Source organism: Mya arenaria, chromosome 4, assembly GCF_026914265.1.
Source record: "Mya arenaria isolate MELC-2E11 chromosome 4, ASM2691426v1".
Lineage (NCBI taxonomy): Eukaryota > Metazoa > Mollusca > Bivalvia > Myida > Myidae > Mya > Mya arenaria.
The window spans coordinates 70,902,996-70,917,195 of NC_069125.1; the positions used below are offsets into that span (position 1 = coordinate 70,902,996).

Below are 14,200 nucleotides of genomic sequence, written 5' to 3' on the forward strand. Positions count from 1 at the left end.
TCTGCCCATTTGTAATAATTAAGATTTTACTTCGTGCCATGAAACTATTAGTTATTAGTGGTAGCGGTATTAGTCAGCAGTACAACGAATCTTATATTTACGTCTATAAGTTTGATAATATGTTTTCGTTGTAAGTTTCTCATTCAAACAATCGCCAGTAAGGTGCCGGCATGATCAAATTACATATCTGAGCAAATATTTGATTTCCGAGGGATGATTAGGAAATTCGAAGACATCGTTAATAACTTCTAAATTTTATGACATATTTAAATTATTTTGCGACTGGATAAACACAAACATGTTATTAATTTATCCCCTACAGTAAGCTAATTTCTACAATTGCTCCGATAGCGAGACGAGGCATAAATCGTCGGCACGCATGATAAAATTACATATCTTAACAAGTACTAGTATTTGTTTTACAAGGTGTTTTACGAGGGATGTTTAAGAAATAGTTTAAGCCCGGAATTATAAATATTTTGGTTTTCCAAAGCCAATCCTCCGATACAAACAAAATTATACCGTTTTAATAATGCACCAGTCTATTGTAACCACGGCCCCTCCAGGTCCAGGGGTATACCGGGGATAGCCGGGGAAATGGGCCGTGTTTTTACCTTTCAGGTGGCCGCGCAGTGCCGGGTGAAAGCGGTGGTTTTGTCTTCGCTTTAAATATAGCGGGGAATGGGCCTTACCTAGGGTCCCTCAGGTTCGGGGCATTTGGCGGGATTTTACCATCTGTTCGTCCCCGCAGGGCGGGGATTTTAGCCAGGGATGGCTGGACCGAAAGTCGGTTACAATTGACTGGTGCATAACACATGTACTTTGGAAACAATAGAGTCATTGGTCTGTTACATGAAATTCAATAGCTTCAAATTCACATTATATTTATTCCGGCATGGGAAACTCAGTTTTGTGAAATCCGGGCTATATCTATTAGAAGACATATTTAATAACTAAATTTGATGATGTATTTATATCATCTGGGACTGGATAAACAGTAAGCTAATTGCTAAAACTGCACCGATTTTTTGTCCGATAGACAGAACGTGAAGCCATGTAACGCTAGGGCGGCACGCGTCACATAAGATTATGCACCAGTCAATTGTAACCACGCCCCCCCCCCCCATGTCCGGGGGTATACCGGGGATAGCCGGGGAAATGGGCCGTGTTTTTACCTTTCAGGTGGCCCCGCAGAGTCGGGTAAATGCGGTGGTTTTGTCTTTGCTTTAAATATAGCGGGGAATGGGCCTAACCTAGGGTCCCTGGGGTGCGGGGGCATTTGGCGGGGATTTTACCATCTGTTCGTTCCCGCAGGGCGGGGATTTTAGCCGGGGTTGGCTGGACCAAAAGTCAAAGTCCCCGCTATTCCCCGGACCTGGGGGTCCGTGGTTACAATTGACTGGTGCAATAGGAGAACACCGACATATACATTATATTATAAGCCAAACGTTGATAAGTGTTACTTGCCCATATGTTGTTCCCTAAAACGCATGTGATATACCTGTTAAATGTCAGAAGGACGTGCATACCGTTTGATAGTCATCAAAGAATATATGATTGAATATGGGTGTATGCTATAAAACTAATGACGTTCAAACGTCCCTTTGAAATCCCGTTTTGCAGCTTTTCTTCTAACAATATCTTATTTCTGACAAATAAAATTATACATGTATTTCGTTGAGATTAAATTTAATGACATCTTAACGTAAAAAGTCCACAAACTTCATGGACAGTCCCCGTATTTGATTCGCTTCAAAAGCATATTAAAATCTATGACGACCTAGTTATATTCAATGCTCAACAAAAGTAAATTTGGTCTGGTTGAAGTGCTCGACATATTAACACAAGCTCAAGTTCGTTGCATTTCAATTGATCTCTAACGGCTTAAGAGGGAACATGGAGGAGACAAATAAGTACGCCGTGTCCAGCGGCAGCAGCGACTCCGGAAGGATGTCCGGCAAGCAGGCATGCCGTGCCCAGTTGTTCGGAGTGTTTTTGTTCGTCCTGGGCCTTGTCGGCGGTCTTCTCATTGGGATATACGCCTATCACGGCGGGAAAGACCTTGAAGTTATTTGTAAGGTAAGATTTGCGTAGCATTGATGTATTTTTAAAACAGTGAGTAATTAAATTTAAGACAAAGTTTTAATTTGATTATAATACAGGATTTTAATAGCATAATTAAAACTTAGTACATGGATACTGAATGACAGTAATTTATTTTGCCGAAGCACAGTCAATGCAAAATATTACTCAACTTAATTTTTGACACTTTTTCTGTCGTTCAATTTTCCATTTCCCATCAGAACCACCTTAACTGTCGTTATATAATTAGTGTGCTTTCAAGTGCATTTTGTTTTTGTTTAACTACACAATTTCAATTGTTTGCACATATTTAAACAATCTCAAAATTTCAAGATTAAAGTACGCGTTCTAGTGTGTCAGTTTATTGGCAATATCAGCAAATACATTAGTTTTACCAAACAGAAATATTTTAATATATACGAAGAAGGCCACACATAAAAAAACAATTAAACAGATAACTATCTTACATGTTTTAGTTGAAGCTTCATGAAGTAAAATAAGACATAGTCAACAAGCTCATATTTTAACACTGTTTGCTCATTAAAACTTCGGTTCGGTACCTTCGCACTATTCTTATTTTACTTAAAATGTCGTAAACTGTCAAATGGCAAAATAATTTACTAGTCCAGCTGCCTATCGTCATTTAAAACCTAGATCAGTGTACAAGATTGCAATAAATCTATTCTGGTAAATCTGTATTTATAAGTGGAAATTAAACGCTCAAGCCTAGCGCAACTGTTGAGTTCTGCCGCGTAAAACGAGAAGCAATATGGACCATTTTGAAAAATACTCCCACCAATTTTAATTACAGCTCTAATCTCCATGGGTGTTTCATAAAAATGAATCTTTGAAATGATTTGTACGAGGCAATTTACTACGTCATTTATATTATTTATTTATTTATTTTTCAAAATTACCGTATAAATCAAGTACTCTTTGCGGGGTTTTCTTCAAATGTTTTCGACAATAAATCCTTCGGAGGATGAACCTACTAGGCTTGGACTATTTTGTACATCAACTAAGGATATATCCGAAATCGAAAGTCTCGTAAAGAAATATATTGTTTGTTTTGTAATAATTAAATGTAGATATTGAAAATGAATTCCAATGTTTGTATGTATGCATGTTATGCTGATCTTCGAAAGAAATGTTTAAACGTTGTTACTTCATGCATCCATCTACGTAAAAAGTTCTACGATTATTGAAATCAAATGACAAGAATAAAAGAAAATAGCTTTCAATATATGTTAAAGAAGATCTGGTAATTAGAAATACCTTATTAAGTTTTGAGAGATAACTGTTTATTCGAAATAAATGGCTTATAGTAGTACGATTGTAAGATTCTTTTTATAAAAGGACACATTCGTCGCCAAAAATGAAGAATTTTTTTTCATTATTCGGCCCAGCGACGTCCCAGTTATATTATACTTCCCGACTAGAGAAAGGGCTGTATAAGAACATAACATTCCTTTTTCCAGTCTACTCGGCACGGTGTCCAATGACGAGCTTTGACTCGGATAAACGTAGAAAAAGCTATGTTTTCACTGCATAAAGGTTACACACCACCATTGTCATTTCCTCTATAATTCAATGTGAAATGATTATTTAAGACAACATTTAAAGGCATTTCGAGCGAATGCAGACTATGATAAACATATATATTCTTAAAGTACAAGCTTTAAATTACCTTTTAAGCCAATAAAAAAGGGGGGTCTAGTTATTCCTAAGAAAAATCTCTCCACTTGAAAAACAAACTCTAAAGATTGCACAGTCCGCCATGACAGTTCTTCCAAAATGACCTTTCAACCATAGGGCAGAAGTTTATGCTTAAATCTCTATTCTAAATGATAAATCAAGCAATAATAGAAACTCAAGGTATAAAAGTTTCAGGAATAATGATATTTTTGATTTACAGTGTATTGAGCATGTGAAAACATGTCTATTAGTCATAAAAACATTATTTTTTTATTGAGAATTTTCCACACAACGGAAGTACATATGACGCAATGGTGACGTCATACCTAAACAGAGGATAAACCTTTTAAATAAATAACGCAGTATCGAATTCCATTAAATCACAGTTCTGTTCAAGGCCAGTGTATGAATATCATACTTTATGCGGCCATTCATCGCGCAGAGTCATTGTGCTCTTTCTCCGTGTACACATGCGGGCTTAATATTGTGGACATTCTGATTCGTAATATTTCTGTTTGAAATTATAACGTGAGCACTATATCGTTCGTCTTCTAAATCATTTGCTTAGGTCAGGAGCAGTATTCAACATAATCCTTATCCTTAGATATGCCTCAGTCCATTGGCCACTATTTATACAGTCCAATCAAAACACTCAGATTCTACTCTTAAACGTAAGATTGATCTAAGTAACTATTAAATACGGATCAAATACAATCTTAATACTATTTTACTGATAAACTGGCACGGTGGGTAAGAAATATGTCACCCGTATCAAATACATCTTATAATTTCCGCTAGTAACTACTTGATTACTTTATAAGAGCGTCCACTATGGTGAACAAATCCAATTTTTCATCAAAAAATGTTTGTGAACAAATTCAAGTGTCATCCTTCGATATGCTAAATATTCTCTTTTTAATTGTAACTATATGAATACAATCTACTATAAAAAAAAATCAATTTCGTCAGATTCTACATTTTCGAATGAAAGCAATTCGATTAGTTTTCAGCTGTTTTTACACAATTTTTGGTAGAAACACGCATTGATTCAGTAATCTGTTTTTCGATCAATCCCCGATTTAAAGTGACATATTAACACCTGATTCAAAATTTCTTACTAGAAAATTCCTATTAGTAACATAAGTTTTCAGTTAAAGGTACTCGCTAAGTGCATTTTACAAAAACATGAGCGAGTCCCTTTGAGGCTGACTAAATGTAGCGACCTTAACATGTTAAGTCAAGTAAATTCGTTTATTTAGGAAATGTCTTAAAAAGTTGTCCGTCAAAACTCAAAAAATGTGTAGGGTCGAGCGGGAAGAAAAAAGGAACGATTGGGATAGTGGAAACTAAAACAAATGTACGCATTAACGGACAGACGGACGAACTCAGGGGAAGTGTGACTATTGTATATGCCTCTCATTCGGGGCGTGGCAACTCTGTATAGTCAAAGCCCGTATGCATATTGACCTTTTATGTAATAGACAGAATACAATAAATAATATACGTCTAGAAATTTAGTAGTTTATATATTGTGTAAATACTAATAAAGGGGCTATAACTAATACCGGCTGATATCTGACAGACAAGTCTCAGGCAGTAGTAGCTCTTATTTATACTCACAATAAAATTCCATTGTCCGCTCATACGAAACTAATCATTGTGAAATGAATTTATTAAGTTTTTTTGTGTGTGCATTTGTTGCTATTATGTTGGTACACACTCCTGTTTGCAATTTTGTATTGCATTGCTTTCTGAAGACGTGTCCTGTCAATAGCATGCCCGCAGCCAAACACCATGTCAAAACAGAACCAGGGAGAAACATGATGTTCCACTGAATATATATAATTCATTTTCCAACCTGATTTCTGATGGGGGTTTTAAATAAACTATGAAAAGTTAGTAACGGTTTAAGACATAAAAGATTAATTTTCGAACAGATATATGAAAATATGCGATCTGATCTTTTGTCAGCAGTCATATATCAATAGGTTGTAGATATTTACACAAACATTGGCTCATTTCAAGACAAAAAATAAAAAGGTGTCAAAATGGTAAATCTGTGAGAGTGCAGCTTTACGAAAGTACGTAACATGATGCAGTCATGGTAGAGTTGTCACACTTTTGGCCTAGATACATGTGTATAGTGTCTCAGAGACATTTACTTTTGATAAAAGCACACGATATCAAATGTCATTTTATCCCATATTTGTATTTGGGTTCGATGTTTGTAGGTTATATTCAGCCAGTGACATGTACACGTATTGTAATTTTACTGGGTCTTTTATGTCCCATGCATCGTAGAACAGTTAAAATTCTACAGAAAATTGGGGTGGGGGGATATAAGGTCAGTCATGGCGGTGCCGTAGGAAATGCATGGGTGTTGCGACGGAAGAGTTGTCGTAGACCTTTGCCGCAGAGTTTTGAACTCAAAAATTCGAGTTCAAACTCATATTTATTATCGACGCCAGTTGTATGTCGTACGATGTTCTATGACGTCCTCCTACTATGTTGCGATAGATTTACGACTTTCGGACGTTTTTTGGCCATGTGAGGCCCTTAAAATCGTAGGAATTTCCTACGACATAATTACAATTGTCTACGTTAAACCCAGGACAGTCCTACGAATGTCCTATGACAAAGCCATTCTGCGACTTCCGTTTGATGATCCTAATGCTCATACTCATTAGAATCAAAGGATTGGCCAAATTTGGTAACTTTACAATATTAAATCGTAATACGTGAGTGCACAAAATGTATGGTAACATGTGTCACATGTCACGGATTTCATTAAAATACGAAGTGGAATATAAGTCGTATCATTACTATAGTTTGCATTTAAACCTATAGTCGTTTACGCATCAAATTGCATAATACTAGCCTGAGGGGTCTAAGCTTGCTTTCCAAACTTTGTTAAGGCGTTATAGTCCTCCTTAACCAAACAGATCCGACTACTTTACCGAGTAAATATGTATGAAAAAAATCTGTGAAGCAATTGATAAGACAGAAATTTGGAGAAACAGAAATATGGCAGACTCTGACTTTGCTCGTTTTAGAATTTAATAACCAACTGTCTCTCCGTCAACTGTGTACAGGACGTATGTAGTCGTACTGCTTAGAGAAACAATATGTACGAGGTTGCAAAACTATGGTGTCGCAGCTGCTGACTAGATTCTATATATGTTTAGTCAAAACTGCAATATCCAAATCACGATCAAAATTGTTCACCTCATCAACAATATGGACTTTCTCATGATACCGTACCAATTTATAACTGAGTGCCTGGCATGTGTGTACGTTGTTACACATGGACTACAGTGTTGTATGAGGATGAGACTTATTGAATAATGGAAATACCTTGTTTCTATTTTAATTTACAAATTGCTGGTATGCTACCTTGAAATGCTTTAAAATGATCTATATATTAGTTCCTATGGTTGCATATCTCCTCTGAGATTTTGATTCGATATGATAATTATGTTACGATATGTAATCGCCAATGCAATAAAAGTGTTTTTGTTGATGTTTATTGTTGTTTTTGTTGTTGTTTTTATTCTTAACTCACACAAACTATTGCATAGAAGGAGTGCGACAAAAAGAAAAGTTCCGTCAAGTATTTTCGTATAGAAACACGGACACAAGAACCGAGTTTATTTCAAAAAGCTTGACACAAAATTGCTTTAAAGATAATATTCACGAGACATTTGTATAATTTCAATAAGACGTCTATACCTCTAGTTGCATATTTTGAATCTCTTTGTAAGCCATAAATAAAACCTGCACTTTTAACTTATAAATAAGTATGTGTGAGCTACTTAAAGAGCTTGACTGAATTTTGAATAATGTGTTCTTAGCGTACTATACCTAACATTAACATCTATAACATGACTTTCTAATCCAATATATTTTGACCGGTCAATAGTTCGGGGCCGGCCGGAGTCCAGTAAAAGCTTGTCCTTTGGTTTAGTTTTGATTCATTTATTTGCTAGTTATGTAACAAACATATTCATATTGGTGAAAGGTAGCATTATGTTTAATATGTTGTCCATTTATTGAATATGATCTAAGATATCATAACGCAGTTAACATTTGCAGTACTATTTTTGATACCTGTCCTTCAAAGGGAGGCAACTCTATAATGCAGTATTAACTGCTTACATCGCATCCTCTTTAACGCGCAAGATGACATATTTGTTGCTGAAACTAATTTTCTTTGCCACTTTATAACTTCAGAACCTCCCGGAGAGTATACAGATGACGCCTACCCCGGCTACAACGGCGCGACCAAACAACCAAACATCGGCCGCCACTCCTCGGCCCACACCCGCCATTGGACAGTGTCAGCACTGCCACAGGTATGACAACTACCACCAATATACCTTTTTCATGTAATACGTATGGTATATTTCAAATGCATGATGGGTATTTAATAGTTTTATAATACATTGTAATGCAAGCTACGCATTTTAACTCAATCCTTGAAGGGACTCGTCCGTCGTAACAAGACGCAAGAGGCTATGTACTGGATAGGTTAAAACACTCAAACGACTCTGCTTATTTGGTAAGTGAGAGCTCTCACAGGCACACACTACATCAACAGTCTAGGTAATAACAGACTGTTCATTGATAGCTCTGGCTCAACTGGTTATCTCTTAAGACGCGCTAAACGTGACTACGCTGACAAGAAGCGACCTTATTGAGTTTTCCGTTCAATGCCCTGTTAAAGGTAAATACTAGTATCTCGATTGAGTCTGACCTTCTTATGTGGGACTTTAATTAGTGAGGGGTTTTTTTTCTGTCCCAGATAAAGATTAAGGATGTTCAATATACCAAATAACTTAAGGAATATAAATGTTGTGAGATATAAACTATTTAGTACGATAAGTCTCATCCATTACCAAGCATCATTGAACGATTGGTGTTGTTTGCACAGGCCTGAACCCCGACAGCCATGGACAGGCAGTCACCCGGAGCTGTTTGCTCCGCTCACAGCGGACGAGATGCAGGCTGTGTACAACTTCCTGGTGGACAACAACTACGTGCACCGGCGGGGACTGGATGAAATGGTGACCCTGAGGACGAACTACGCTCCCTATATGGCACTGTTTCCTCCTGACAAACAGAAGGTGCTCGCTTACAAGGCCGGGACAGGGTCTTACCCGGGAAGGTCAGCTTTCACGATGAAATTTTACAATTAATTAATTAATTAGTGTGTATCAAAATAATAAATTAAAACAAATTTACTGGAATAATCAAATAAACTTTTTCTTAACTGACCAAAATATTATTAAATTCAAACACGATAGTATTTGAAGCAATTGGAAATGGCAGCCGATACATATATAAGTTCGTTCATAGAATGGCGCCCTTTCTTCTTAAATTCGGCGGTGCACGTTTGATACTGTAAGTAGTGATACAACCTGAACCATGGCTTAAAATATCCCTTATTTAAATGATCTCATGTAAACGAACGTCGCTCATCTGTAATACCTTTTTTATAAAGATTTGAGAATATTCTACTTTAATATTATACTTGTCATAAATAAGGCCCAGGTGGGGTTGCAAAATCTTATATTCGTTGGTGATCATATTTCTATAGTAAAACGTGGCTATACAAATCGAAGGATGAAAGCAAAAAGGTTCTATTTTCTTCTTTATTTAATGTCACTTAGACCCTTTTCGCATTCTCTCCTCGAAATGGTAATAGATATGTGAGCTTCGCGTTTAGTTCCTTTTTAGTATTCAGTGACAGTGTTTAATTGCAATTTAGCTGTCAGAGAATGGCAAGCGACCTAATCAATTGTAAACAAAATTTTATCCTTGGAAACCGTCTGCGCTGCATCATCTTTATTTACAATTAAGGGCTTTCTCTAACAGACTCTGATCCCCTTAAATTGTTAGTATGCGTTGGGCATGTTTCGGATATAATAGTAAGGAGTTTACAGTACGCGGAGGGGAGGGCAAATGGGAATGCACCTTCATTTATTGGTTAATAAGTGTGTGACAAATGCATACACACATTGTTAATATATTTTGCTAACTTTATGCTATCCATATTCCAAGCTTTATTGCACAGTCAGATATTTGTATTTTCCACATTGCAAGGGGCACAACACGTTAAAGCCAATATTCATTTTACAATTCGTGGTTACGTCCAGTTGCACTGAGGGAAACAGCATTACGAATTTCACATGTTTTACGTACTTTATGTACTGCAGGTATGCCCGAGTGAATGTGATTCGCGGTGACCGCATGGTACCGGACTACATGGAGTACAAGGTCGGGCCGCTGGACCGCCCCGACTCTATCACCGCTCTAGCGCTAGTTCAGGACGGCGAGCTTACATTCAACAGCCGCCCGTACGATTACATGGAGACAGCCCTTTACGAAAGAATAGTGACCCCGGACTTTAAGATCCTAGAACCTCTTACAAAAGAGAGCTTCGACGGCGCATATTATCCGAGAGAAAACAACGATTTTGCTTTCTGGTACTTCAACGGTCCTCCGGGGGATAAGGGAGATGAGCGGGAGACGCGGTTCATAGCCTACCTGAATCCCCTGGCCCCGAACGGATATGATTTCCTTGAGCATGATTTCCTTCCCCTCAGCGCCACTATACACTGCCCAGGAAACGTTTACGAAGATTGGTATATTCATAGTTACTACTATTTGAATCAAGGCCCGTTCGCAAATGCAACTGCTCTTATGGAAGCTTACAACGCTGGTACCATCCGAAAATTTGCGCATCCCAAAGGATACAGGAATACGATTCTTGATCGCCATTTGCCGGACAGAGATGTTGATGAACCATTTAGGCCAAAGTCCCGGATGCCACCGCCGCGGGCCTACGAACCAGAAGGGCCACGCTACTCAATCGTTGGTCACACTGTCAGCTGGATGGGTTGGGAATTTTCTGCAACCTCTGGTCAATTGCGCGGACCTGCTCTCTTCGACATAAAATTCAAAGGGGAAAGTATCGCATACGAAATCGCACTGAATGAGATCGGCGTCGTTTACGGCAGCGGATCCGCAGCTCAAACGAACATTATATACACGGACAGTTCTTACGGTATCGGCGAATACTACGGCATAATTAAAACAGTTGACTGCCCGGAACACTCGACTCTCCTAGAGACCAGCCACTGGGATGTGTACCTCTCTAAGCCCGTCGTCCACAAGTCCATCTGCGTGTACGAGGCGGACGGACAAAATGCCCTGTGGAGACACAAAGGGTACGAGTTTGAAGGCGGGCTGAGAAACAACTTCCTCGTTGTTCGCCTATCAGCAACCATTGACAACTATGACTACATTATTGAGTGGCACTTTTATTTGGACGGGAAGATATATACGATCGTGAGCGCAAGTGGGTACATTCAGGGCGCCTTCTGGGACGACCAGAACCCATTCATGGGCACTGATAAATCGAGGGACTCTTTTGGTTATCGCGTGAATGATTTCACACATGGACAAATACATGATCACATGTTCGGTTTTAAGGTTGACTTAGATATAGCTGGAACCAATAATACAATGGAGGTGGTACACTGGAAGACAGGGGACGTGGTTACAGCTCTGAGGAGCCAGGTGCCATCAGTGAATGGCATACCTCCATACTTCCTCAACAACATCACCCGCTATCTGGAATACGAGATAATTGAACGCGAAGCTGCTTACAGCATTGAAATGAGTATGCCCAAGTTCTGGACGGTCGTGAATGAAAACAAGCGGAACAAATGGGGAGCAATGCGTGGCTATCATATTCAGCCCCTTACTACAGCCGCTCAGACGCTGACGGACGCTCACCCCGCCCTACCGGCTCTATCGTTCACCAGACACCACTGTACGGTGACCAAAAGGAAAGAAAGCGAACAGTATCTATCGTCCACGAGTGACGTAAACAGACTGGATAAGCCGATTGAACACCTAGAGAAGATGCTTGAAGACAACGAGTACATCCGGGACACGGATATCGTCAATTGGGTGACTGTGGGCTTCCTTCACCTACCCACATCGGAGGATTCGCCTATGACCAACAGGGTGGAGTCCGGCTTTATGTTGAAGCCCTTCAATTTCTTCGACAAGACGGCAGTGTTTGACCTACCGGCGTACCTTAACACACGCGGGGACTGGCGCACCGAGCGCCCGCCACCCTTCAGCCCTTGTTTGGAACCAGAACCATGAGAAATCCTTAATCTTGTATTTTAAACACCCTTATTTTGCTCAACGTATGTATGATATTTCGTTTAGCTGATTATGTTTGTTGACATAACAATGTGTTGATGAGTTATATTTCTGTACTACACGTATATATCCCGTGTATGTCTTAGTACTGCTTTCTTGATAAAAGTGTAAGTGCTTGTTAAATGTTAAAAAGATGAAAACGTTGAGCTGCCCGTGTGGTGTAGGTGTCTTTCCACACAAGAGTTCGAAATCCAGTAGTGGCTGTATTGGTTTCCATCAACGCTTTCACATATCTCACAACTGTGCTTACATAATTATGTTAGATATTAGATACACCGATCAGGGGTTACACATCTATTAACGCACGCTTATTCTGATTCTGCATCACACACAAATTGCATAATATTTCCTTGCCCAACACAAAAGGTGTTTAAACATAGAAAAATCGGCCGTATAGTGCCCATGAAAGAGCACTTATCGTCGAAAAAAATGCAAATATTCAACGAAAAATAGCTGAAATAGGTACAAGGAAGGTGCACATGACTAAAAACAGTTTCATGTCACGCAATTTTCTATTTTTACTTTGTAAACTAGTAATCGCTCAGCTTATACATTCAATAACTTTTTTGTTAATGCCTCTAGAAAGATAGGTTTAAAAACTGAGAGGAGCTTACACGTCTGGCCTCCGAGTAGGCGCATCACACAATTCCCTCACTTAAAATTCGGCAAACACAAAACACGTTGGACCCCCTGCAAACTAATATATAAGCTTATCGACTATGACGTTGCTGAATAACTCGCTAGATTTCTTAAAGTCATACTAATGTTTCAATGATTGCATTTATATCAACTAATTCTACGCAATGTCTTCAACGGGGTCTGAATGTTTAACGTGTACTGTTAAAGACATTTATTATGTATAATTATTCAGTCAACTTTACTGACCAATTTTTTTAAAAGAAACCTCCCGTGGATTCATCTTAAAATGCATTTTAAATTAAAGAGATTAAACAATATATGGTGAATTTAATGTTGTATGAACCCAAAATTAATAATGCAAAATTTTATAACGATATGTTTTTGTAAATTAATGGTCTAGCCTAATTGCATCATTTGGTAAAGCAATATATTACAGAGTATTTAAAACAAAAATGGGCATTTAGCTACATATTTTACATCAACAGACTAAATACTTAAACTTGTGATTGCTGAGAAAAAACTACAGCTTTTTAACTGTACTTGATATTGTTTGTAAACAGCAATTTTATGCAACACACATTGTTGTATGATATTCCATTAAAGGTCACAACAAATTGATCAGTTGTTCGTCGGATTTACTGAACCTCTTTTTTTCCAAAATGCAAAAAGTACTTTTAAACAATATTGGCGCCCGTACCTAGAATTTTGCTAAGACTAACATTTGTTCGTATTATTTCTTGAAAAGTTTACATATTAAATGTTAAATATGTCCTCTCAATTTTTTTTATCAAACTTATTGATGCCTATTTGTTAAAATCATATAAGCTTTGTTTTCAAGAAGTAAATCTTCAAATAAACTGGCAAATTACATCATCCTTGGCGGAACCGGAAGTCGATAACTCGAGAATATCAACAATAACGAATCGGAAAAAAACGCATTTTCTTGGATAAATCGAATTCGTCAAACTGTCTGAATTGTTTGTTTAATACGTGTAGATGGTACGTATTCCTTAAGTCTCACTGCTACGTTGAACTCAACGAAATCATTGTCTTTCGGTGAAAACGGTCTTATGTGATACAATGAACATCAGGGGAGCTATTTCAATTGTCTATACACATGGCAATCTAAATACATGTAGTTTTACATCGTTATACGTATACAGGGGTAGCCCTGCTGACATTGGGACCAGCAGGCCCTCGAGTAGTCATTGTCATGGTCCAAAAGTTGTCATTACGGACCTTATGTCGTCAGTATGTTGTTAACAACACAGTCACTTTTACTTGTATGAAAACACCACACTTAACATAAACGTATCAATACATGGTTGGCCATTAACATTTTGAAACGTTACAATAACCAAACATTTAAAAAAAACTAACTATCATGAACGAACGAGTTTATTTGAAATATGAGCAAATGTCTTGCCCATATTGACTACATAAAACAACAACACAAAACTTGTGATCGTCCGAGGATGCAATGTTTTAACTGCTCATAAAAGTAATTGAATAATAATATGTCATGTTTTATGCCTTGCGGAAGTTC

General features: G+C 38.0%; 1 protein-coding gene across 1 annotated transcript; it reads left to right on the forward strand.

The window, feature by feature from the left end:
• The first annotated feature begins 1,770 nt into the window (after positions 1–1,770).
• LOC128229832 (amiloride-sensitive amine oxidase [copper-containing]-like) lies at positions 1,771–13,272 on the forward strand. Its single transcript, XM_052941661.1, has 4 exons — positions 1,771–2,079; positions 8,008–8,129; positions 8,708–8,941; positions 9,993–13,272. Exons 1-4 carry the CDS (start codon positions 1,897–1,899, stop codon positions 11,953–11,955), a joined length of 2,502 nt encoding a protein of 833 aa, XP_052797621.1. The 5' UTR covers positions 1,771–1,896; the 3' UTR covers positions 11,956–13,272.
• Positions 13,273–14,200: the final 928 nt, after the last annotated feature.